Here is a 27,566-nt window from a genome sequence, read left to right as displayed (position 1 = left end):
CTTGAAGATTTTCTTTGAAGCCACCACAGAGAGTTGAAGCTTTTGTTTTCAGTGTGAAATCTGAGATTGTCATAGATTTACTTGATGGTAGGAACTGGAATATTTAAGTAAATGTCAAATAACAGGAAGTTTATGCTTTAAACCACAAGAGTTTGGCAACATTGAGGGCTGTGTGTACTGATAATCTTAAGATAATGCCATAGTCCATTTCCAATGGTTTCCAGGAATCTGATGAGTTAGTTAGCAATAATGAGTCAAAGCTATCTTTATACGTATGGATGAGGTATATATTGCATAGTGGAAATCATGACTGACATCTCTGCTTCCAGCTCATGGCCTCATACCTGCGAGCCATTCATGTGAGTGGAGAATCACTATGGGATGAGAAGGATCCTGACGTGTAGGTACCGCCAACGTCAGCCCATTTTCAGTTACAGGAGCCGTTCAGGCTCAAATGATTTTACATCTATGCTTAGCAGCTTTATTTGGAGAAAAAGCCCTTGGGTTTCACTCTGGCAGGGTTCAATCCTGCCTGCTGCTGTTGCCTGCTCTTGGTTAAGAGTATGCTGTTTGGCCTTAAAGCCTGCTCATCTTCTCTTCTGAGAGAGGACATGTTGATACTTACTGGGAGCATAAAGATCTCAAAATTCCTGCTTCAGTGTGTGATACCTTTGAGACCATCAAAACATTTCCTGATACATAATACAGAAAGGGCTTACTCTCCTGTGGTGGGCTCTTAGGGTTTTGTCAGATGTCTCTCTGTTTAATTTCAGTTGATGGTCAGCTGTCAGATGTTCATTGAGGAGGGCTTTCTATGTCTTTGATCATTTTTCTGTTTTGTGCTTTTTTGACAGCTCTTCTTCTGGGTATAGTTTTTAAACTCTTGCATTAAATTAAGTGTATTCCTTCCCACAGACTTTTCTTGGAATCTGCGTGGTACGTGTTTACGAACGTATGTGACCGTCCGTGCCTTCTTCCATCCCTTTCTTTTCAAGCTCTGGCAGTAGCTGCTCAAGCTTGGTAGTACCCCTCAGCTTCTAAAGTGAAAATCTTGTTAATAAACAAAGCAGTTTAAGAAAAAAACAGCATTTCCATCCCACAGTGTATGCTGATCAGCTGGTGCTTATAAATTCTGTACAAACATTATGTTTCCATTAAAGTGGTTCTACAAATGGCTTGGTGGGCACCTGTATTTTCTGTTGCATTGTGGTGTGCGATACTCAATTTGCTTTAAGCAATTAGAGGCTGAAATTTTGCTGCAAGCTCCTGTAGACTGCTTCTAAGATCCCAACACCCCTATGAAATTTTGCTTGCTTGCAAATAAAGAAGGTGGTTTTTGCCTAGCAACAAGCTTTGCGGTTTCTACCTGAGGATCAAACACACAAGCGCATTTGTTCAGCCTTTTGCATCACTTCGGTACTGAAGGTTTTGACAGTCAAATCATCGCTGACATTTCTGTTTGGAATGTGCAAGAAAGAGAATAATCCAGTATGTTTTTCCATAGCAGTGCTGTCACTGCAGGACTGACAATAGTAAAAAGTGCATTCATCACTGAATAACCAGATATCCTGGAAACGTGTGAGAGAAACATATTTTCAATCAAAATGTCTCACTATTAATGGCTATTTTCTGACTGATTCCTTTTTGCTATTTATACTTTCCCTGAAGTATTTTATAGAAACCTGAGTCCCTTTGAAAACCCACCCAAACAACCAGAAGTGTATTTTACGTATTGTAGTATGTAAATGATTAGTCATCACTTGTAAATTGCCTAATGGAGGAGGAGGAGGAAATTTATATTGAGGGAAGGTGAAGAGCTTGATTGTGACTGCTATATGTCTCAGTTCTTCCTACCTTTTTTTTTTTTCCTCAGAAGATAATTATGAAGGATTTTTTTAAAAAACCATCCTAAGAAACATTGTCATTGCAGGTTTGAAAAATGGTAGCTGCACACTGTAAGCTTGTTTTCCATTTGCTTATGTTTTCTTGGGGAAACTTATGGGATTTTTGTTGTTGTTTTAATTTAAGATTCTATGGTCGTCTTGTACCTTGCCAATGAAAAATGATGTTGGCATCAGAAATCTTAAGTGTAACAATATGGGGAACTCAGTTCATGAAGAACTATGTCTTTGGTAAAGCGTGATAAGATTGTGTTGAGCACCTGTGGCACAAGACCAGAAATGCTGTTTATTAGGGTCTTGGCAGATCTCTTAACTTGCTGGATATGATACCCTTTGTTTGGTTGGTTTGTTGTCTGGTCTTTGTTTTGCTCTGTTTGTCTTATAGTTAATTCACAATACATGGCAACGCTGAAGAATCCTGAAATAATTTTTTGTGTGTTCTAATTTTGGTACGGATACCTATTTCTCAGTTAGTTTTGGAGGGTTTTGATTACAACAGTCTATCCCCTGGCTAGCTGTTTTCCAGGTGAAACTGTAATGCACTGTATTTCCTTGGGTTTTTTGGTTTGTGGTTGGTTTTGGTTGCCCTTCCCCCCCCCCCCCCCCTTTCAGAAGTGTGAGGGAAGGGGTTAATGGAAGATGGTTATGAGGAAAGATTTTTCAGTCAGTGGTTTATTCACTCTTTTCTCTCTGAGTATTGGCTCCATGAAATACATTTGCATGTGCTTGAGTGCTTAGGCATAATTTTCCATATCGTTCCTCCACTCCCATCGCAATCCTGTAAGTATGTTTGTCAATGAGATAAAATTTCTGAAAATGTCCTGTGAGAAATACCAAAAAGCAAGTGGGAAGACTTACTTTGTATTACTCTGTACAGATGTACTCTGTAGAAATTATTAAGTGGTTTGAGGAAAAGAAATACTTTTATGTATATAAATTTGCAGGGTGGTAGTTTATAGAGCTGCCTGCTGGTCTCTGCTGTGCACCTGAGCTCCTGGTGAGAGCAGGACCTGATTTTTGTCAAAGGCTAAATTCCATTTCTGGCGCTTGAAATTCAGCTTTTTTAATGTGGTGAGTTCCAGTGCGCTGCCACATACGGTACAGCAATTGCAACCATGCACAGTTTAAAATGTGCCTCAGAAACAAGGAGTCTAATATTAGAGTGAGATGATTTTCAGTTTTGGTTTGTTGGTTCCGCCCCCCCCCCCCCCCCCCCCCCCCCCCCCCCGAATGATACATTTCCTCCTATTTGCTGTTTTTGTGTATTTGCACTAATTGCTTCAACCGTGATTCATATGCAAGCCTTGAGAAGAGGTGCCTGTTGTATCTAGACAGTTCGGCACACGGCCATGGCTTGTAAATCAGTCCGACTCATCCCAAAATGCTCCTTTTCTGTCAGATCAGCTTTTCAGCTGGCAGACACCATCCTGATGAACAGCATAAATTGCATTGCTGAGGCAACTCTTTCTTCAGGTTTATTTTCCGAAACCTGGAGATCACCTTTTTCCTCCTCACGCAGTGCCTCAGAAGAAAGTTTCCCCCGTTGTTTGGGGAATAGGGATTTCTTCCTTCTCTTCCTCCCATTCTTGATCATTTCAACTTTTATTCGGCTTATTAAATGAACATCTCAATTCACTACCGTGGCAAAGCAGGTCACTTTCTAAAAGCACCCACCTAGCTTCTTTTTCAATAGTGTTTGACTATTGAAATTTTAATTGGAACAGAAGCTGTAGTTAAAAAACAGGCAAGTCCTTTTTCCTCATACCCTCATTGATTTCTGTTGAAGCAAACAGATGAGCTTATATATAAATATGTATATATGCTTTTTTTTTAATGAAAAGTGCTGGAATTCACTAAAAAGGTTAAAATTGAAGTGAGTAATCTTCAGTGCATAATGCAATTGTTAATTTTAGCTCCTTGCGTAGGAGCTGTTATGACTTGAACAGCCGGCTCTAGCCTTCATTAGAGAAGAAGCAGGCAGTTTTGAGACAGGTGGAGCTGGATCAAGCTGTGAAAGTGATTTGCTTGAAGCTGGTCATTAGTCTTAGAAATCTGGTCCTATCTATTGCATCCTTACATTGTACCATGATTGTTACTGTTGTTGTTATTAACTTTCCGTCTTTTTCCAGGTTGACTATGATCCGTCAAACTCTCTGAAGGACCAGCATGGAGATTGGCACTCTGAACTGTTAATGGGGACATGGGACTCACGTTGTCATTGATCATTTGTGTGGACTTAACCAGCGAAGAGCAGCAGAAGACGCTAGAAAGACAGTGGGAATTATAGCAGTTTTTCAGGTAAATGGCTTCTTTGGTGCAGCTGATAAACTATGAGTGTAATTGTTTTTGTGAACACTGTGTAAGCATGTAGATGAGCTGTGGGGTAATATGCCCATGAAGAACTTGTGCATACGTGTGCATTACTTGATGAAAATCCTTAACAAATTAAGGGTTATTTAACAGACCAGTTTCAGATCTTGCTATTCATCATGTTTTGAGTTCTTAGCAAAGCGGTTCAAGTTTCAGTTGTAACTGCAGAATAGCCAATACCATGGGACTTCCTGGGGAGGGCAGTGGGAGGAAGGAGAAAAACTTGAAGCTTGACTTGACTTACTGTGAGCTAATTTGTGAGCTTTATATTCCAGTCGGTTTATTTATTAACTGTGTAGCTTCCTTTCTTGTGAAATCCACAATCCTTCTCAAGCGGGAAGATCATGTAGGAAAGGTTTTATAATTTTGTTTGCTTACAGTGTCAAAACAAAGGCAAAAATTGGAAGAAGAAAGTTTTTAAAACTCTGTATATCTTATTTTTTCACTTAAAACATAGCTTAAAAAAATGAAGGTAAGTGATATCAGATCTGTTGAATGTTAATTACAAGCTGTAAAAAGAAACATGGCAAAGTGTGGTTTTGCTTAATAGCCACTGTTTCATTGTTGAGAAGTGGCAAGGTATTGCAAAAGACCCTTTCTGAAATAACTCCCTTTCTCAACCGCAGTTGTTTTTCCTGAAGATACGTCTTAAGCCAAATGGATGGAGAAAGAAAAGTTAAATTATTCATGAGTCTCATTTGACAACTGATCAGTGGGGGAGGCTTCAAGAGGGAGCTGGGGGGAGAGAGAAAAAGAGAGAGGAAATAATAATAGGCTTTAACTTTGAAAAGCCTTTAAAGCTTCTGTACAACAACCCATTGTCAACTGAGAGTAAATGCAGTTCAGTTAAGATATCTTCATTAGAAATACCTGCCAAGGGCTTCCTGTAAGATTTTCGTAGTGCTGGAGAGTGACATGGGGTTTGGGAAGAGGCTTAGGATTTTAATAATGGAGCTGTCAGTTTGATGCCTGAAAATGTTGACCCTGAGAGCTTTACTGCCAAATTTAGATTTCATATTTATATTGAATTATTACCTCTTCAATTTTTTTTTTTTTTTTTTAAAACTGCTAGTGAGCATCATGGGCTTCTGCTATGTACAAAAACCACAGTTGAGTGCTAAAAACAGTGTTGTTGCTCACGTTTGGTTTTTATTTCTGTTTTGTTTGTTTGGCTATGCTTTTTTATTTGAAAAGAAAAAAAGAGGAAAAAAAAATCTAGAGGAGAGGAACACTGAGATGCCAGGGACCTGGAAGTCTGAATGGGTCCTTCCTGCCTGATGCCGCTGAGCTCTGTAGCGGAGAGTCCCTCACCATCCCTGCCTGCACCTTGGCAGTCCTGGGGGCTGGGCTGGGAGTGACAGGGCTGGGGAGTCACAGCACCTTACCTTAAATCTGCTTTCCACCAAGACTGTTTAGATCGGAGCTCTGCTTGTTTAACCTGACACAATTCTGCTGTTATCCAATATTGTCGATTCGGTACATCTCTTCAGCTGGGACATACATAGCTTTCCACTCCTGAGCTGCATATTTCGGTTTGTTTATCAAAGGAAAATAAATTACTTACTTGGGAATTAAAAAAAAAAAAAAAAAAAAAAATTCACCCCCAGTGTTTTTTGTGTGTGTGTTTGTGTCGTGATATCTTGACCTTTCAGGTCACCAAATCTTGTTATTTTAATTTCTGTCTGGAAGAATGTCTGAGCAAGGTAAATTGAACCAGGAGACAGCAGAGGAAGCTGCAAAAGAGCAGGAGACCACCATCTCTGAAGTGAATCCGGACAACTGTATCCTTAATAAATCTGAAAGCTCGGAAGTAGAGGAGAAGGAGGAAAAGCTGAGCGATGCCAAGACAGAGCTGCAGGTAAGACAGGGATAGTGAATGGGCGCGTTAAATATCAATGTGTTACCATTGCCTTTCCATTTCTATGATCTCTTTCATTGCCTACGCTTCCCATATTTTTTCTCTCATAATTTTGGGACTGTTTCTCTCTCTCTCTCTCCCCTCTCTCTCTTTTTTTAATTTTTTTTTTTTTTTTTAATTTGGGGTCCTTTTATCTCCCTAGAAAATAAATGCTGTTATTTGTTATACCTTTCAAGCTCTTTAGGCTGCTGTCCATGTTATTAATTTTTCTGAGAAGTTAATTTCTAGACGTCTGTGTTAAAGCTTGGTGAAATATTTGACTGTTTTCTCTATTTGGGGATTTAGAAAACTACCTTGATCTCATGAATTTACAGGTAATACTAATGAATAATTACTTAATGTGTGGTTTGGTTTGTAGGTGTTACTGCCAACAAAAAGTTGTTATGCAAAGCCTAAGAAGGTAATTTGATAAGAAGACTTTATCGGATGAGGGGGTTTTAATCCTTTTTGCTCAATCGAATATAAAAATAAAGGGGGAGACTACAATTTAAGAGGAATTTGGAGAGGGGGAGCGTTTACTTAAGTATGCCTTTTCTTACATTTTTATTATATGCAAAATTACAGAACACTGTGCAGTGTATTTTTGTTTTTTGTACCTGTTCTTAAAATGAATAAAGTGAGCAGAGATGATTCTTGGTTTTCCCTGCTTTCCAGACTGGGTTTGGGGAAGTTGTTTTTGCAGTCAGCAACTGATTAAAATATCATTTAGGAGTGATTTAGTCTCTTTATTTATTGGTAATGCTCGTCATGCACATTTTCCACTGAAGTGATAACTGCTTCTCTTTTTTGCTATACCCAGAAACGAGGTGCAAATCAGAACCAGCAGAAAAAGAGATCCAAGGTAAGGGTCTATCTCTGTTTCGAATTGCATGCCATGGTAGGATAAGAATTTAAATCAAATGTCTGTCTGCAATTGAAATGATGGCCTTTCATCACTTGTGTGGTTGTTGGGTTTTTTTTTGTTTCTGGGTGTGTTTTTTTTTTTTTTTTCCCCCTCCTCCCCTTTACCCCATAATCTTGTTGCACAAAGGCAGAGCACTTCCTCTAGATAAAATGTGTCAGGCTCCCCTTTATTTATCCATCACTCTTCTATGCTGCTGGGCTTGCTGTGCGCTTGTGTTAGACAGCATGTGTGCTTCTGTGTGCCGCTGGGGAAGGAAAAAGCTCGTTCCTTTTGCTTTAGTAATTAACGTTTTTGTTTGAATTTTATTTTAATGGACTAATCTTGACATAAAGAAGCAGAGATTGACTAGCTCCCTAAGGGGGGGAAAAAGGAGCTTCTAGGAACAACCCCACAAAACCTTATTTTAATTTTCCAAGTGCAAATCCATAAAACTTGCACATTTTATTGTCCGTGTTCCTTAGATATAATATTACTAGAAGGGCGCGGGGGGGACACCAAACCAAACAACAACAACAAAAAAAACCCCAAAACCGAATGACAGAAAGAACCTTTGAGTTTAACTGTATGTTAAATTACCTTCTGTATTGGATTATCTATTCTTTGCTGTTACGATTTTTGGTGGAATTGAGTGAACTGTAGCAGAAATGATTAAAAGCAAAAAGAAACCTACCACCTCCCCTGTGTGGCAAATGGCTTGTTGCTTAGAATGCTTTTCTGTCCCCATCGAAGGCAGATACAATTTTGCTGGCTGGGTGGGTAGTAGTTGTTTGGGATATTTAGGGACAGCAGATGTTTGCAGCTGATGTGACTTGGGGTCAGTAGTAGCGTTCTCTGTTTTGTTTTCTCTCTCTTTTATTCAGTCAGGAGCTAAAGGAAAACTCGTCCGGAGTCTTGCTGTATGTGAAGAGTCATCCCCTCGCCCAGGAGCAGAAAATCTTCATGATAATCAGGTACACTTGCAATCATTGCTGTTAGCTGCATGGTTGACCTCCATGTTCAGTTGCATGATTATGTTATTTAATTGGGCATTTAACAATGTCTTTCTTGGGGGAAAAATTACATCCAACAATGAACACGTTTTTTATGAAGTTATCTGGTTTAGCGTGAACTTTATTTTGAAATATTAGTTTTATACTATATCACAGGGTGTTGTTTGCTTTTTTTTCCAGACCCCCTGAAAATTTCAGCAAATGGAAAAGAATTCAAAAGAATTCAGATTTTAAAATAAAAAAAAAAATAGTAACAATCAAAAAGAATATTAATATATGTTCTTTTCTCTAAGGCTATCTCTTCCGAGGCTGCACCAGATACAGTTATGAATATGCTCTGGTTTCTGGTTCCTCTGAGACTCCAGTTCATATCAGTGTCCCCCTTCACATAAAATTCACAGGTCCTTCGCTCTCTAAAATACCTTGATAGAGCCAAGGATGCCTCCTGCTGAGTGGCATTTGTTTTCTAAAGTCTTGGTGTAGATTTTCCGGTATCAAAAAGCATGTATTTGAGTTTATCTGTACTGGTAGTGTTGTATTCCCAGCAGCTGGTAGAGTTCTGTCCCCTGCACCCCTCACCTTGGACAGTAACACTGGTGGCAGTCTTTGTAGACTAACTTCAAAAAATACCCCAAAATCCAAAAGTAAAAACCTCAAATACTCTTCTTTGCTTGCCTGGTAAGAGCAAGGCTTAAAAAAACCAAAACCAAAATATCATGAGCACTGCCTATAATTTATGGGATGTTTATGTGCAAATGAGATCAGCCATCGAGAGAGCTTGAGCAAGTGACTTCTTGTAAGCTTAGCACAAAAACAAAAAATCACATTTAAGTGTACTTTCTCACCATTTCCTCTATTGACTTGAAACAAAACAAATCCAGCTCTCCTCTTAGCTCATAAGTATGGAGAGGTTTTTCTATTTTTTTAATTTTTTTTTTTTTTTTTTTGAAAGACCAAAAACCAGGTTGTTTAGCAGGGGGACGTCTACATGTTCTACTGCTCTACAATGATGCTTATGCAGTAGATGGGCAGGTTATTTTATCAGTTGTTCCGTTGTAGGTATACGCTTTCTGCTTAACTTGTGTTACTCAGGATATGTGGCTTTTGTTCTGCTTTCATTTGTATTTTCTATTGTTTAATGGAGAATGAAAAGGAGAATAATATAAAGAGATTGTATTAAGCATCGCATGGTAGTTTATAATGTACTGCACAGGACCTGTATTAAACGTCGGAGAGACTGGCAGGTTTTGAGGCAAAATCCATGTCCGGATTGCACCCTGACGCCAGGCAGAGGAGGGGTTCCTGTTACACACAGCCTCTGGTCTTACCTGACTTTGACTAGCTGCGGCAAGGATTTCTTTGACCATATCGAAACATTTATGGGAGATAAAATGCCTCCCTGGACCCCAGCATCCATTTCCTAAAGACACAATTGGCTTGGTGTAATTGATTAGATAGGAATTGCACTTTTGCTCTCGTTGACGTTTTACTAATGAATGTGGCTCAGCTTTGCTATGGAAAGCTGGACCTGCAGGCTCCTCCTTGGACTGGCTGAAGGATACAGGAAGTTTTGTGCCAACCAAATTGCTTTGCTTTTACTTTAGAGGAGAAAAAGCTTATTTTCTGTTTGGAATTTTTTTTTTTTTAATTATTATTTTATCTTAATGGTTTACAAAGCACAGGGAATTAATTACCAGAGAATGTATGGTACATTGCCAGAACTACTGAGTATGGATTGTACTGCAGACTTGATGTTTGTATTTATATTTGAATACTTGCCTTCATTTTCCTGTATAGGGAAAAAACTTGTTTACCTGTATTACTTGATCTTGAACGCTTACCTGATGGTTCACTATGTCCTTACTTAAAAGGAATGTTGCCTTTACTGTTATACTATTGACCAAGAAGTGTATTATTGCAATTTGAACATTTATTTTGTTGTTCACTATACTTACCTTGTATCAATGTATTTATTAACATTGTATTTTATTATTGAGAAAAATCAATAAAAATGGAAGAAAATATACAGTAGCTTGCTTTCACGACTCTACAGCCCTTTTGTGTGTTTCTTCTAGTGCAAATATATAAGTATTATGTTACACGTAAGACAGTATCTACTGTATGTTCATATGTGTGCTTATGTGTAAAGTCTGTCATTTTTCCTTTTCATAAGTGCATTTTAGCAACCACTGTGAAGGTTAGGATTAATATCCTGGGAACAACATGGCCAGTTACATTTTTCTCCTGTTTTGAAAAGCTAGCAGCACAGTTGCTCTGCTCTGGGCAGTGCAGGGAATCCTTCAGGGTCTTTTGGCAGTGGTTGATCCGAAGTTTGTTGTTTGAATGAGAAATTGAACTACCATTTGAAGTGAAAGAAAGCAGGCATAACGTTAGTCCTCTGAGTGCAACTGCTGAGCAGGTTAGCAAACATTTTTCTACGAATCCTTATGTCAAATGACCAGGAGTTCCCACTCTTTCCCTCTGTACACTCAGTTTTTGGCTAATACTGTCAGCCAAAACTAACAGAAGTAGGGATTAAGGACGGTAGGTCAGGTTAAATTTTGGCTCTAGGGATTTGTTTCTCTTTTACAGTGCTTTTCACCTCAAGTCTTTTGTGCCACATTCGAACTTCACAAAAAGTCAATAATGATTAAGCTGAGAAATTACCAATTTCTGTCTTACTGTGGCATGTTTATGCTGATATCTTGTTCTGTTAGGATCTTGTCTTACGTGTGTTGTGGTGACTGATTTGTAGTTCTTTAAAAAATCCAGAAACCCAAAATTTGTAATAGTTATTGAAAGCATCTTTTGAATTCATAATGGTCTGGTTACTTAAAAACCCCCCACCCTTTACTTTAAAATTTTGTGTTGATCTTTTGGTATGCTAGTATTCTTTGAAAAATTGTGGAGGAAGGGAATTTACTAGCATTCAAGAAACTGATTTTTCTCCAGTATGGGTTAATTTGGTTTTCATTAACATGATGCCAAAAAATTATCAGGCATGCAGGACTCTCTTCTATTAAAGAAAACTGCATTACTAGGGAGTTTTGTGACAGCTTAATTCAAACCTGCATTTTTACACTACTTAAGCATATAGTATTATTTTGGCCATTTTTTCTTCAAAAGAATATGAACACAGAAGTATGCTTCCTTCAGTTTTGTCCAACCAGATTGGTATTTCTTGAAATATTTAAATTATGCCATGGTAACTTCAAAAGAAATCAATTTGTGTTTTGTTAAAACAAAGCCAATATGAAGTAATCTTGTAAGTGGGGAATGACAAGTTCTTAAATCAGAAAATGCAAACCAGCTTGAATTGTCAGTTTTCATTAACTTTTTAAAGTGGAAGGATGCTTTCAAAGCGACTCATAGTTTCTGAAATACTGAATTTTTGAGGGTAAAACTTGTGATGCCTTGGAGAATTTAACTTACCACAACTTGTTTGAAAATCACAGTGCACATTTCACACCTTTTGCTGAAGACATGTTTGCATATGTCTTTAAATATGAAGTACCTGATAAGTTAGTAAGCCCTCTTGTATACAACTGAGTTTATAATTTGCTGGCACTCTTCTACTGTCAGAGCCTGAAAGCTCAGTCTAGCTGATACTGCGCTTACATGTGCAAAACAGCTCATATATAAATCTGCAGGTTTTTTAGTGAGGGGAAGAAAGTTCTATTTTTTCAGACATTTATCCATTGATCATCATTTAACATGTGTAGTATTAATTAAATTATAGAATTACTTAAGAAAGCCCATATAAAATGTATTTCACTGTTCTAATAAGTCTTAAGTGAGATTTAGTAAAGTGTAGAATAATACAGTGCGTTTAATATAGGTAGACTAAAAGTCTATAGTATTCAAATATTAGGGAAGAAATATACTAACCACTAGAATTTGGCCTCTAAGATGTCATTATTGTCCTGGGAAAAAATCATTTTTCAAATAGGAAAGAAATGTATCTGGCTTCAGCTTTTCTAGCTACACAGTTTAACGTAAATCTCTGCAGGTTGGAAGCCATGGGAAGCTTACTGAATCTGGCCCTAAATTTATCTTTCTTTTTTTCCCCAACAGGAATCAATCCAACTACAGCTTTCAAGTTTTCCTAGCTTGCAAGAAGAAGATAAATCCAGTAAAGATGACTCCGAGAAAGAAAAAGAGAAGGATAAAAATAAAGATAAAAACAGTGAAAAAAACAAGATCAGAATGTTATCAAAAGGTGAACTTAAAAATATTTAAATTGCTATAATTACTGTTATAAAAAGGATTGCATGTTTTTATAAGCATGCATTTCTTTATTTGTGTATAAATACACAGTAGAAGTGTTTTCATACATTGAGAAAATTCAGAACCTGAAATGTGTATGCATGAGTGTTTTTCATACAAACATCGGGCTTTGAGAGTGAGGAAACCTTCCAAACTGAGGTTTGGTATTCAAGGTTATTAATTTTCATTAATGTAAAATCATTCTTCTGAATACTTAACTGTGTTGGTATAAACACATATATATGTAAATATATGTGTGATTATATAATAAGTATAAGACTCTAATACACTTTTTTCCCTGTTAATGATAATATATTGTCAAGTCGCTTGTGCAATGTAGGCAGTAGAGAGTAATCCTCTTCACTATTGCTCATCTCATGGAGAATTTCTCTTAAATGCTGTAAGGAAATCCATCCATGACCTTTAACCTGCATTGCAATCTACTATTGTCACCTACTAAGGCTTCTTCAGAAAAGATCTGGTGTCTAAATTTGGTATTTTTTTAAAAAGCTTTTTATTAATCCGTGGTATAAAGTTGCAGTGTACTCTCAAAAATAATCATTGCCTACCTGGGTGTGGATCCGCAGCTGGTGTGAATTGTCAGTTAGCTTCAATGGAGCTCTCACAGTTCATGCCAGCTTGAGGATCTATGTGTACTTTTGAGTCAGGCGATATAGCAATGCTGCAAAATTAATTCTGACTACTGTCACGCATCCCTATTACCCGCCCACTCTCAGGCGTCACTGGATTTCAGTCTGTTAATGCCAATAGAATTCCCACTGGCACGATGCCTCATTTGCCATGTGTATCACATTTATTAAGCAATGCAAAGAGACATTGATGAATAAAACTTCTTTTTTCATTTTTTAAAAATTTTATGTAGTAGTTTAAAGGAAGAACTTGGCAAGGTCTTGAGTGGCATTGGAGGTTTCCCATGATTTTCAAATGACCAGCAGTTTCTGTTGGTGTCTGGTTTTGGTGCCGTGTTCTCAGTAGAACAGTACAGAGGAACCGTGAATGTCCACCCGATGCTTCTGAGCATTTCTTGGCTGACCTCCAAATGAACATTTTTTTTTCAGAGCATATGCTTTCAGATTGTTGCTGAAAAACGGATTTTGATTTATAGCATAGCTTAATTGTGACTGTTGAAATAAATGAGTGGGGAGGTGTTTGTTTTTGTTTTTCAGATTGCAGTCAAGAGTATACGGACTCAACAGGCATAGATTTGCATGAGTTTCTCATTAACACATTAAAGAATAATCCCAGGTAGGTATTTTTTGCATTAGAGCTGGCACTCCTGAAATTATAGCTGGCGGTCTTCGAGTTCCCGTAACTGTACACTGTGTTTTATTAGTTCTGGAGATGGTTATGAGGGAAAATGTAAAGGAGGTAGGCTGTTAACTGAGCAAAAAGCTGTAAAAAGTCAGCAACTTCTACTTCCCCATCCAGTCACCCATTGCTTAATTTCACTTCTAGCGACATCTGGTCTTGGTCCTTACCTTCTTGCATATAGTTCTACATGATGTTAGCAGTAATATATTATAACCATTGCAGTTGGAGGTTTGTATATGAATATAAAGTAGCTTTCTTTTGGCAGTGCTGTGCGCAATTAAAATCCTGTGCACAGTGCCAAATTCTGCTCTCAGTATTCCCATAGTTTTCATTTGGAGCAACAAGCTCATCTCATCTAAATTTGCCTCTAAAAGTTTAAGGAAGGATCTGTAACGTTTTTATACGTTGTGATTTTCAATGTTCATTTCAATTGAATCTGTTAAATAGGTACCACATAGTTCTGCAATTATAGGAGAACTAGGAATAATTGGGTACCTAACAGCTTGCATAACCTCTTGTGTAGATGATGGAAGGTCCCTGAATTGTTTTATCTGCACAAAATGAGAAAGTTGAAAAGAACTGAGGAGTGATGGACTCTGTCAAGCTTAGACAAAAAAAATGTGTGTGTGTAAATATGCTGGGGAAATTTTTGAATGTTTTTGGCAGGAGAGCGGGGGGAAAAGGAACATCCGAGACCTTGCAGTTAAAAACAGCGCATTTTGACTAAGATGCTGCAGCATTGCCTCCTGGGAGCCATAGTTCAAAGGTGTTGTTCTCCACTGTGCTCTCTAGCTAGATTAGATATGCCCAGTCTTCTCATCTGCAGATTGGAAGATCTGTCTCAGACAAAATGTTGAAAATTTCTGTGGGTAGCAGCTCTTCTCATGGAAGAGCAAGGTTAGCTGGAAATCTCATTTTCCATCAAAAAAAGGGTGAAAAAGGACCAAAGCTATCCATAGCAGTGAGAGTCTTTCTATGCAATGCATTGATCCCAGCCTGGTGTGGCTGGAAGCACTCTCAGACCATAGTTGAGCTCAAGGAAGAGCTAAATCTGTCACGTATGTCAGCGAAGGTGCAGCAAAGCAGGCTGCAGTCTTCTCCAGATGCACCAGGGCAAAGCACGTTTCATTTTTAATCAAGATGGCTGACAATGCTTGCAAAACTGCCTTACAAACATTGATATATTCATTTTTTCATCTAAAATGTCTATTGGTAGTTGATGTTACAAATCCTTGCATTTCTTTTTGACAGGGACAGAATGATACTCTTGAAAATGGAACAGGAAATTATTGATTTTATTAGTGACAACAAGTAAGTTGAGTTCCACACTTGGTTATTAAGTCATGTGTGCATGTAGCAGTGTGAGCTGTGCAAGGGATGCGCTCATATGGACCACAGTGCTCCTGAGCACTTACTGGCACACTGCAAGATCAGGCTTTTGTTTCCTGACGCATGGTGGTACTGCTTAAAATACAGTAGATGTAAATGAAAACCTTCTGCTTTTCATTGTGTCATAATTGCACTGGCTCTGCTCATTTAGGTCCAAAAATATAATTAAAGCTTTCAGTGCAGAGGATGATCAAATATGCTACCTCACAGGTTTCCCTGTGTGCTACATTATTCTAATGTGTTGGAAAATAAAATGGAACTTTGGTGGAGGGATTCTTGCTACCACGTGCTCTTTATAATAAAATGTTTCTGCAGCTTTAAAAAATAGAGAGTCAGAACAGAGGCAGAGGAAGAAATTATGCTGATGGGAAATAAGCATTTTGTCAGTAAGAGAGAAAAAAGGAGTATTTGCCAAACTAGATCTTTCCAGCATCACCCTGCATCTGACCTTTGGGAGAAAGGCAGAAAGCTGTTGCCAGTGTCTCAGCAAATCTGCAGGATTGTTTGTGCAGGGAACATGAGTGTGTGTGCAGGGTCGGGGGACGAGTTCTTCCCAATATACAGAAGACTCAGTAGATACTGTGAAGCGTGAGTTTTGTTTGTCCCCGTGTAGCACATGGAAACGTGCTTATTAGAAACTCTAAAAGGAATTCTTTTCTTTTTTCTGCCTTCTTGTTACAAACATTTATATGTAAATGCACAAAGGAGAAGTTTTCAGACTTCCATCCACTGAATTATCGAATGTATTGCTATTTTCATTTAATTATAGCTCAGAGGGAAATGTAATTATCAATGTGATTTGTTTTCTTTTTTTCCAGTAATCACTATAAAAAGTTCCCTCAGATGTCGTCATATCAGAGGATGTTAGTGCACAGAGTGGCAGCTTACTTTGGAATGGATCACAATGTGGATCAGACTGGAAAATCTGTAATTATCAACAAGACCAGCAATACAAGAATGTAAGTAGCTAGCCTGTTGTGTTTTTCTTTGTTCCCTTTCCCAAGAGCTGGCTTGTACCATGACTGCGTGGCATATTTTTTTTTTTTTTAATATGTTTTAAATTTTTGCAGCAAGTGAGTGCTGTTTATCGCTTTCTAGGGTGGGAGGGGAGGACAGGGCTCACATTGTGAGGTTATTTAAGGATATCAAGATGCATAAGGAGAAATCAACCCAATTTGTCTCTCACAAGAAACTTAATACAGTATCTTGGAATGTTACTTTCTCTGACTCCTTAGTGATCACTTTGCTACAGAAATGAGCTCGTTGCTTTACATGTCACCTGATACCATACAGCTATATTCCTAAATAACCCAAACGTATTTGGAAGATTGCCTCTTCCCTTGTTCTGGCTCTCCCTGCTTCAAGAGTCATTTTCTGCCCAACCTGATTATTTAGGATTTGGTTCCCCTCCACCACCTGCCACCATCCATTCCCTTTTCCTCCTCTTCTCCCCTCCTGGTTCCACTTTATTTTCTCTTCAAATCTCATTGTTTGACCACAGAGTTTTTGTGGGATATAAATTCCTTCTGATGGTTCAAATGCATTGCAAAATTCCTGACAGGTTAAACTTGTGCTGGCATGCTTTATGTTCTCCTCCATGAACCTATATAAAGATAGCAAAAGCTTGATACGAAGTTCCCTGCCTAATTCAGCAAAGATGCAGTCATGTGTCCTTGCCTAATCAGCATCACTTGTTCTGCTGAGTGCCACGTGTGTATTAACCATCATGGAACTGTAGCTTTCCTCTCCGTTTTTACCTATGAACTACATAATGAAGAGGAAGTAATTACAACTGGGTAATGAAGTTTTGGTATCTGGTATTGGAACAGGAAAGCCCCATTTGAAAATTGTGTACTTCCTGTATTCAATTAGTAAGAGAAATAAAAACATTTATTTCATTTACATATCCAGTAGTTAGATGACTTACTTAGACGCAGATGCAGAGAGTATTTTTTTTTTTTTTAATGTTATTGGCTTCTCCTGTAGAAGGCTGGAGGGATTACCTAATTTTGCTAGGTCAAAACCTGAGCCAAACACATTGGTATTTGTTATTTCAATGAGCCCTAAAAATCTTCCACGTGTGAAGTAAATTTAAGATCATGGACAATTTCTTTTAGATCCTTTTCATGGGCTATCCCTGAGATACTTGGATATCTGCAAAACAACATTAGACATTGATGTTTTTAAAGGTTTGAATAAAGCGTGCACTAACAGTCGGTCAAGAGGATTACAGTAGCTCGATAAAACTAACTCAGGCTGCTAAGGCTTAGCCTCAGGCTCTGGTAATACCTGCCCCTGTGCAAGGGCTATGTTTGGGTATGAATAAGAAAAAGCTGGGTATGCAGCAAACCGGTGTTCATTTTTGAGCTGTAAATGAGAAAAAAAATTAGTCTCCTCTTAAAACACAATCAATCATATCTGAATGCTTTTTAGGCATTCCTCTCTCTTTACAGTTCTCCTTCTTCCCTTCACATCTGTGTCACTTCTGTAGTGCACCAGCTGCTGCAGATCTTTCCTCACAGCATTGCCTTCTCCTGGTTGACTTGATAATGTGATAATATCACATTAATATCTGATAATGCCTTGCCCAGTTGTGTGGCTGTGCATCGCAGAGATGGGTAGCACTGGAAGCACTGTTGGAAATGCTTGTACAGTGCTTCTGGAGAGGACGCTGAAGTCTTCTTCAACAGTCAAAACTTTGTCTGAGTGCTCTGGTGAAGCTGTGGCTTCTTGCGTGGTGGGAATGAGCAAGCAAGGCTGTTTACCAGGCATGAGCTGGCATCCTTCTGGGCAAGCTCAGCGGGCAGGATGTTGCAGTGGTATAACGGATCGAATGTCCCTTTCAGCTGTGGTCTTGCAAGCTGGAGGTGAGGCATGGAGCCAGACAAATTGGTTCTGACACCATTCCTGTGTAGATCTTCCAGAAATAAACACAGGGCTTTACCCCTCTGTTGACTGTGAATACAGCTGTTTTGTAAGCACCACACAAACTGCAGGTTTTTTCCCTTCTGCGGTGATTTGGTGGTAGGTAACTGGATTATATGAAGCTTGTATTGCATCATGATGTTCCAGTGTGTTATTTACATTATTTTGATACTGCTGTAAAATAAAGCTTTGTAGAAGTAGCTCTTTCTTTTCATAACTGGAGGAGATGGCATGTTTTTTTAAAAAGTCCCTGGCTCTGACAGAAAATAGATTGTTATTATCCAGCTTGAATACGGGCTGATGAGATTTTATTATCTGCAGCAAATATTATGTAAGTTCCACATCTGAAAGCGTCCGATGTGATTTCATGTGTTCTGCATTTCAGTACTCTCAGAGGAGACAATTTTGTGCGGTTCAGAATCAACACCAAATACTGGGAATGTGTTGACTCTATTAATTACCACTTGGACAGTATCCAGAATACTGGAGAATCTGGAGAGCGGCTGAAATGCTGTTCAACGTGGTTATGCTGTGCTGTAAGCCTGAGCCTTGATAGTTTTATGTGAATTTATGGAGAGGCCCCATAGACAGATATTCTGAAGATTTGCATTTTGACAATAAATTATCTCTTTATGGCATATGGTTTGCAAAGTACTTTAGCTGCATACTGTGAAGAGGGAAGAATATTCGTGCGTACTCAAGAATTCATAAATTCTGCACTGGCTGTGACTTCTGTGTGTGTGTGTGTGCCTGTTTGGGAAGAGTGTATGACTCCGCGGAGTTGCCGTGTGGGCTTGAATAAGCACCTTGTGGCTTATTTCTCTGGCCAAGTGAGGGTTCGTGTCGCATCTCTGCTCACACTTGCAGGCAATGAGTTGTTCCCTGGCTCCAGGCAATGAGGTGCATTTATTCTGTTCAGCAGAGACCTCCCGTGCTCGCTGCCCACAGGTGCTTGGAGGCACAAGTGTCAGAAGAGTTAATGGCTTTGAGATGAATGGGCTGATTGCAAAAATCTGGTAACAACACTACCTTAGAGGTGCCACAGCACAGAGTAGGGTCCGTCAAATGGGGGACTAGGGTACGAATGGAGTGGATGGGGGGCATTTAATTTCTTTCATCAATTGGCCATCTTAGGGCAATGTATATCCACTTCTACGTACCTGTGCCTGTAAAGTACCTACTTTTCAGGTGTATGGAATTTGAGAAAGCACTTACTGAAGAGGTTGCAGCTGGAAGGAGGGCTGTGGCTTGTCTGGTCATCCATGCTGCTTTACGAAGGAGGGAAAATGATGGTGAAAATGCATTAGGACTTGAATCTTTCTGGGATTGCAATCCTGCAGCTTTCGTGAACTCTCAGGGAAGTCTCTCTTAAAAATACAGTCAGACCATAATGACAATTTTGCAGTCTGAAGAATATTTATGATGAGGAGCTTAATCTAAGGTGCCTTTTTTTTTTAATTTTATTGGAATGTGAACAAGTCATACTGTTTTTGAAGCTTTTTTTATGAAATGAAATTTTAACACAGAAATGACCTCAACTACCCAAATGTTTATTAACCTTCACAAAGTTAAGTCTCTGTACTCTAGCTCTCATTACAGAATAGTGGATTTTAAAAAAGAAATTATCTTTCCATAGGATTTTTGAAATTAAGACTAGGTTAAAAAAGAGCAGCTTTGAATAATAAATAACATTTTTCATGGTCTCATATCTTACAAAGCCTGCCTAACTAAATTGTCCAACTTTTGAAATCTTCTCAGCAGTATACATGAGAAGTTGATCAGAAAACGAGGGAGGATTTTTTTTGTTGTTGTTTTGTTTTAATAGTCAAAGAGCTCAAATACTACTTAAAATGGGAAGTCTGCTTTGTTCAGTATGAAACTGCTCATGTCACCATTGTAATGTATATTTGTCTGTCATCTGTGTCTGCTTGTCATCTATCTAAAGATATACAGAAATGTACGGGGAACTTAAGACAGTGAAATATGATATAAACAGAAGTTTGGAATTGAGGCAATATGTTAGAGCATCCTAAATTGGAGCCAAAAAAGTGTGTATGTGCCACCTTCTATTCTGTATATTCCTCACAATTCCTATCAAACAACTGCAAGAACTTCAGAGCTTTTTGCAGAACTGCTCATATTATTATACATATCAGTTCAATCAGATTCATTCATTTGATTATCTGTAGATAGGTGGAGAAATGTAGGGGAAGTGTGTTTGGTGTCCTTGGTAAATGAAAAGGGTTTTCATTTGGTTGAGATCATCACCTATGTGACAAGTATGTCTGTACCACAGCCCACACATGCATTCGTGTACATTTTTATATAAGCATGAGTGGCAGGGCTCATCAGAATTGAGAAGGTGGAGTGCTTATGATATATAATAGTTGTATTTAGACATTTTCATACATTCTGAGGGTGTAACGTACCTATTATGAACTTTATACCAATACTCACATCTTCAGTTATGACTGTTTTTTTTTTCCAAGAGCATCATGAGTTACGATCCTTGTAATATTTGGTTTTCTTCCTACTCTGTTAATATGTAAATGTTAATATAATATCAGCCCGGTCAGAAGTTTTTTTTTTGGTGCCTTTGAGATGCATCAAAAACTTTGGGCAATACTAAGATGTTATGTGTATTACAGGGGTTCCTTATAATCTAGGGTTGAACTGTATCAGCAGAAGGAGACATAATGTACAGCATGGACTTCGAATAACCTACAAGACCTTCGTAGTTATGATATACAATCTGTGTTATTCTGTCTCCTCTGCGTAAGGGTGGTTTGAATCACAAGAAAAGAAGAAAAGTTCTCTTTAGGTTTCTGTTGTGTATACACTGAATGACCTTGCTGTAGATAATATCTATGCTAGTGGTGCGCTGTGCCGATTTTGCCATCTTAAGAATCTGAACTTTGATACAGTATCCTGTATGTCAGTAAAATGGCATTCACTGAACATTGGCAATTTCAATGAGGAATATTTCTAGAAATTTTTTTTACCCTAGGCTGAATTGCCAAGAAGACTTCCTTGAGATACCGAATGTTACAGCCTTTGGAGTATGCAGAAAAGTATGCCTTTCCCCTTGACTGAATAAGGTATTCAGTGTAAATGACTTTAATTTCTTTAAGCAGTTGTTTGCTGATGGGAAAGATGGGACATTTTCCACACACAATTTGTAATGGTTCTTTTTTAGTTAGGTATATGGTAGTAGTTACAACTGTGTACCTGAACGCGTATATCTTCTTTAGTAAAATCTCAGTCAAAGCAATTCAATGTTTACCAGAGCATTTGAAGCACAGTTTTGTTGGTCTTTTTTTTTTTCTCCCCCCGTTGTAATATAGAATAGTTATCTGGCAAATGGTTTGCTGTATGGTATTGCATCTGCATTTAAGCATCTTATGCTATCCTTGATTATCATATATGTACACAGAATAATGATCTCATGAGAGCAGAATCGCTTTTATGAGCCACATGATCCAGGAAAACATATGTGGACACCATTATTTCTGGTTTTATTTTTTCACTGGAGTCTTGCATTACTTTTCTTCAAGGGACTATGGAGTCAGCTCCATTCCTCTGTTTCGTATTGTAGTTACCTCTTTCCCGTCTTCACTACAGAACAGTTGCTCCTTGACTACTAAGAAATAAGCAGAAATGGGGGATATCTATACTTTCCCTCTGGTTTACAGTTGCTGTTGCCCAATCAGTATACCAGTGTCATATGTTACAAATGTGTAGAGAAATATAAGGGTGTGTAGTAGATGTATGCAACTAAAATGGAAAAACTGTGTAACTGAGAAATAACACTGTAAGTGGCTGAGACATTTTGTTCCAGTTTAAGATGAACTAATACATTATGCAACTAAGAATTTAGTAAGAACATCAATAAAATAATAATTATGAGTTTATGTAGCTACATAGTAACATATGTAGCATTTAAGTAACAAATTATGTTGGTTTTCATGGATTTTATTTCTTGACTTTTTCATACAAAAATAATCTGTTTATTTCAGTCTGGGATTAAATTGGGAGCATGATTAGAAAAAAACCTTTTTTCAGTGCAATAGTAATCCTGTTCAGGATGCAAGAGCCCAGTGTCCCAGTAGCCATTGCTGTGATGCTTAGGTTTTAGCCTTTAGCTCCTTTCTGGCCTTTCCCACTGTGGCCGGAGCTGCAGCCCAGAGCTGGGCAGTGCATCCTTGCATGCCGAACAGGGGAAGGCTTTCACATCCGAGAAGGAGTGGGGAACTTCCCGAGAAACACTTCAGAAAAGCATTAAGGGGAATTAGACATTTTGCGTTGAGGTTCAGGAAATGTCTGCCTCCAGCAGTGACCTGAGCCTCCTTGTGCACTGCAATGCCTCGGCTTTTTATTGCAGGAGAGAGCCACCTGATGTGGAGGAATTGCTTTTCTTTTATCCAGTCACGTGGTGATTGGAGAAGTAATTCAGGGCATACATATGTTAATAACTGGTAGGGATTTTAGCAATATCTTACTGTTATGCTACAGGCATTTGTTTCAGACATAAAGTTGCCACTGTTGGACTAAATGCATTATTTAAAGTTGTGCACATTCATCGTTTCACTGCTTGATGCTCATCTGGAAGAGATTGAGCTTTTTTTCTCCCAGTCTTTTTTTTTTTTTTTTGAAAATGTTCATTTTCTTTATTTTAATGATACTTGAATTAGGACAGCCTTTTTTCTGAGCAAGCATTCTCTCATTTTAGTCACATGCCTGTTTTACATGAAAGATACAAAAGAAAATAAATAAAATACTTGGTACGCTTGAAGCTGAGCTGAATTTGACCCTTAAATACTGGCTTCATTCTTACTTCAATCAGTGTAAGCCATATACTGGACCCATGGAAATGACTTACTCTGTAAATGAGATGTTAGGGTTAATGAACCCATTCTAATAGCTCCAATATTAAATTTTCATCTAATGTAATTTATCAAAACGAAATTGTTTATAATTAAGGTGGACATGTACTTTACAACTGTTCTATACTGTAATGAAATATTAGTTAAGCATTAATCAGGAGACATCTATGGTATTTCTCTCTCTCTTTTTTTTTTTTTTTTTTTTTTTAATCCTTACAATCACACCACGTAATAGTATAAGTTTTGATAAACCTAGAAGGTTATTGTCACCTGCTCTGTGCAGGGAGATGGGAAGTTACCCAGGAAGAAAGTGCTACGGAATAGCAAGTAGGTAATTTGGTTGAGGGAAACTCTTCCTTGCATGAGTAATTAACTCATGTCTTTATGTGCTTGTCCAAGCTGCAGCAGGAAAGTACCCGTTAATCAAGATACTCTTTGGTCACTTGTACTTTCAAATCACTGGAGAGAGATCTGGAAATCTGAAATGGCTCCTATGCTTTCCTCAGAGGTAACTGTATGTCAGTAGTAGGTGAAATAATGTCTTTAAATCTGGGCATTTCAGAAATGAGGTGCTGATATACGAGCAAGTGAATTTTAGAGGTGGTCCCAATTGTTTTTAGTAATTGCCTTTTAGGCTTCTGTTGCCTGTCTCATGTTTAATGCAGGAAATATGACATGATCACTAGAAATGAAGGAAGTATCGTGAGTTTTGAGAAACCTTTGTCTTTATAAGCAAAGTCCATTGTTTCTGCTCACTATTTCCAAGGTAGCCTTGTGAGTCTCTGACAGTTTATTGAAAACACGCACTCTTCTTCAGGCCAGTGATTGTTCAGGGGATGACTTCTGATCCATGAGTCTTCCTGCTGGAGATGGGGAAAATGTTCACGGCCTGAAGTAGAAGTGAGCACAAGAATTTGTTATGGTATTAATTTGTACATATGGGGCATTTCAAGAGGACTAATAGTTTCTTCATTAGCCTGTTGGCTTTTGGGGTCTTGCCTTCATTGGTAGTCTTCAAATCTTGAATTTGCTTTCTTTTTCTCTCTCTCTTCCTTGTTAATTATTGAAGTTCTAAGATAGAAAAACGTAGTTTTAAATAGATCACAGCAGTTATGCAACACTGTAATTTTCAGCCACTTACAGAGTATGCCACATCCTTAAAATCAAATATTAATGAATTCTGTAATAAACTATGCTACCACTTACAAGCCTCTACTAGCTGGAAATAAATTGGTGCTATGCAAGATGTTCAGTCTCGACAGACATCCTGAATATCAAGAACTAAATCCAATCCAGGAGACTGGGAACAGGAGAAGCAGGTCCCTCAGGTACAGAAATAGTCTTAGTTTGATCACAGGAGGACAGCAGACCATTTTGAAGCTCCTAAAATGGTCCCTGTCTGAGAAAGGGCGTTGCGCTTCAGCCCCATCTAGCAGAAGAGCTGGTATTTCAGTGTGGCCTTGGCCTGCTGGCTTCTCCCCTGAGTTCAGAGCTAGATTCCTGTGTTCTGGCCCCAAAATACTGGGCAAAATATTGAAGCCTGTACTCAGGCAGACTATCGGGGAGTCAAGATGGTTTTTTGCATCTGTGTTTTAAAACAAGATGACTTTCTGGAATTAAACTTTAGGAAAGCTTGTGAGGGTCATGAGTTATGCGATGATACCTCAACATTAGATCAAGTTCTTTAGATGCTGTATACTTTGAAAGCCTTCAGGATCTGGCCCTCTGCTTGGTCCACACACAATAACTTGGCATGGAAGAGATTTGGTGTACATTGACTCTGTCCATCCTGCAGCCTTCAGCTTTACCATGGTTTTCATAATGGGAAACGCTACTGGTGCCAGTCCCACTGAAATTGTGCTGCTGGGGTACTAGGACTGAGCATCTTGAAGGGTGGGCAAGAGTGACAAAATAAACCTCACACTCACTGAATGAAAAACACAGGGAGATGTTGCTTCTGTGTAGTGTTACCGGCTCTTCCTTTCAGTCCTGCCAGACTTATCTGCAACCCCAATTAGAGGGGGAGAATGCCTATCAAAATAACTTGTGACTTTTCACATCCTTGTTTAGTAATAAATACAGAACATATTTAGAGTCCAGATGCTGTTTGGAAAAAAATGTTAAAGAATATACAGTCTTTAACAAGGCAAAATGTAACATTTGGTATTTGAGGGTTTTTTTTCCCCCTGTGCTACAGAGAAGGCAGCACCTTGAAGGAACTGTCTTGTACAGGGTTGATTTTTTTTTGATGGCTTTTAATGTGCTTTTATCATCACAACAGAAGTTCTTAGTGACTCATACTATAAAAGCAGCAATCTGTTAATGAGGCATTTACCTTCAAATGCTTGAAATGCCATCTTGAGTGGTTTTAAGTGTTAAGTTGTGATAATATAACTGCATTGTGCTTTAACAATTATCTGTATTTAAATTCCCACCCTGACTTTTTGAAACTGTGTTTTAGCATCCATCAGCCCCTAAATACACGAAACCTATTTGAAGGCTGTAATTCCAGGCCCTCATTCTTGAAAAACATTGTTCCCAGAGAATTTAATCAAATAATTTAACCTATAGGGCTGGAATTCTGCCTTTTGCCATTAAGTTGGGGCCTTTTGATGATGATATTTGCTTCCAAGTTCTGCAAATTCTCAAACTCTCAGAATATGTTCCCATGCCTCCGTGATCAAAACAGTCATTTGTACTGCAGATAATAGAGTTTTGGCCCGCAAGGTAAAGCAAAGAAACAGTAATGCTTACATAGTTTTACTGTGGCAGTAAGGCAGAGCCCTAGGAGAGCCTCCAGCATAAAACCCAAAAAAGCACAGCGGGCAGATGTAGTAGATATTCACAAACTAGCAAAGCAAGAAAGGCCACCATACTGTGTCACAGCGTGCTTTCAAAATAGAGGCCAACGTGATGTTGGACTGAGCAGTCGGTTTAATTAAAGACAAGTGCAAATAACAAGAAAACACTGTTAAACCATCAGAACACCTGCATAAGAGTGCCCTAAATCTTCACAACTTCTCTGAATCCTGTCAGCAGCCGTGCTTCTCCCCCGTTCTCACTGTCCCATTGCTCTCCTGATGGCATCCTTGTGTAAGAACATTTTGTCAGTTATTCATTTTGTTTGCCAGATGATGATCCTGCGGGTACCCAGGGGTGGTGTTTTGCCTGTTCCTAGCCTCATTACCCTACCTATCTTTCACTTTGTGTTGCTGTTCATTCAGGAGAGGAATATTAACATGCTGTCCCCCATTACGTGCATTAAATGAACATTGCATTGCAAATGCAAAGTTCATTGTTTTTAGACTTGCACACCGCAGTGATCTCCACTTTTGAACTCGCTTTCCTATATTGCATTCCTTCAGACAGCTGCTTTGCTATTACCTGTGAGGCTTTTGCAGATGACACGCGCTACAGCGCTTGCTAGATTTTTTGACTACATCAGGCGCTGTACTGGCAAACCCATCTTTTCCACACATGGTGAGGTTGTTGCTTCTTTTGAAAGACATCTTGCAACAGCCTGTGCGATGTGGTGCTGTCAGAAACATATGCCTCATAATAAAGATTTATGTGCTGTATATAAGTCAGCCCTGACAACACCAGACTGTTTGTGTGCTCTGCTAATAAAGTGACCAAGTCTTCAGAACCGTAATGTTCAAAGCTCGTGCTTGTCTCTTTCTGTTTGTCCTTTTGGTGTGGTATCTGTGTTTCCTGTTTCTTAGCCAGTTATTTCAGAGCTAATTAACTTACTTTAAATGAGTGCAGATTTTTTCCCCCCAGTATTTAATTTCTTATCTCCCATGCAAATAGAGGTCTACGAAACTGCATTTGTTTGCTTCTAAACATGGCAGACGCAAGGAAATGCCCTGTGACTTCCTTAGTCCATGCTATTCCTGATAGCTATTACCACTCTGCAATATGTTTTTAAAACCTGTAATTTGATTAAAGAGTGAATACCTGGCTAAGGTACTTAGGGTTTTGGGGTTTTTTCATTACTACTTACAATGGTTGACTCGGAATCAAAAGCATTAAATGAGCACGTAATGGGGGATTCTCCTTAAAGAGTCCATGTAAAAAATATGCCTGAGGGGCAAACTCTGTTTTCTGTCATACAGAGACAAATTGAGAGGAACTCTACTAAAGTGAATGGAAGTAGCTCACATTAAAATCACCATAATGATAGTAGGAAAAAGTCTTACAACGGATATTGCTATCAAAATCTTAACTTTTTTTTTTCCTTTCTGACACACAGAAATGTTTTGCAGCTTATTCCAGCTTTACCATTTCCAAAATATAGGCTTCATTGTAAGGAATGAGTCCAGAAAAGTGTCTTTGGCGCCTTGCTTAATTAAGGACACAGATGGCTTTTTGGTAACTATAAAATGAGAAAGGTAGATGATAATGGCCAACTTGCGAAAGAAAAAGCAGACACAAAAAACATCTAAAAGAGGTAGTGATGGAGCTTTGTTCTGCTATAGATTTGTTACTATATATCTGACTCAGTGTTTCACAAAATGACAGCATGGTTGAGGTTGGAAGGGACCTCTGGAGGTCAAGCAGGGCCACCTAGAGCCAGTTGCTCAGGACCATCCCAAGGATGGAGGCTGCACCACCTCTCTGGGCAATCTGTGCCAGTGTTCAGTCACCCTCACAGTGAAAGTATTCCAAGCACAGAAATAAGAAACTTGA

The 27,566-nt window shown here is 38.6% G+C and overlaps 1 protein-coding gene across 1 annotated transcript in view; it reads left to right on the top strand.

The window, feature by feature from the left end:
- ARPP21 (cAMP regulated phosphoprotein 21) overlaps positions 1–27,566 on the top strand; it is a 244,242-nt gene that overhangs the window by 128,652 nt on the left and 88,024 nt on the right. Inside the window, 9 exon segments of the mRNA XM_050890972.1 lie at positions 4,031–4,199; positions 5,924–6,129; positions 6,548–6,589; positions 6,989–7,030; positions 7,954–8,043; positions 12,157–12,301; positions 13,536–13,614; positions 14,932–14,991; positions 15,888–16,028. Coding sequence (XP_050746929.1) covers positions 5,962–6,129; positions 6,548–6,589; positions 6,989–7,030; positions 7,954–8,043; positions 12,157–12,301; positions 13,536–13,614; positions 14,932–14,991; positions 15,888–16,028 — 767 coding nt within the window. The 5' untranslated portion in view covers positions 4,031–4,199; positions 5,924–5,961.

This window comes from Gymnogyps californianus, chromosome 2 (genome assembly GCF_018139145.2).
Source record: "Gymnogyps californianus isolate 813 chromosome 2, ASM1813914v2, whole genome shotgun sequence".
Taxonomy (NCBI): domain Eukaryota; kingdom Metazoa; phylum Chordata; class Aves; order Accipitriformes; family Cathartidae; genus Gymnogyps; species Gymnogyps californianus.
The sequence above is the reverse complement of the archived record's forward strand: the minus strand, read 5'-3'. Positions and strand labels throughout refer to the sequence as shown.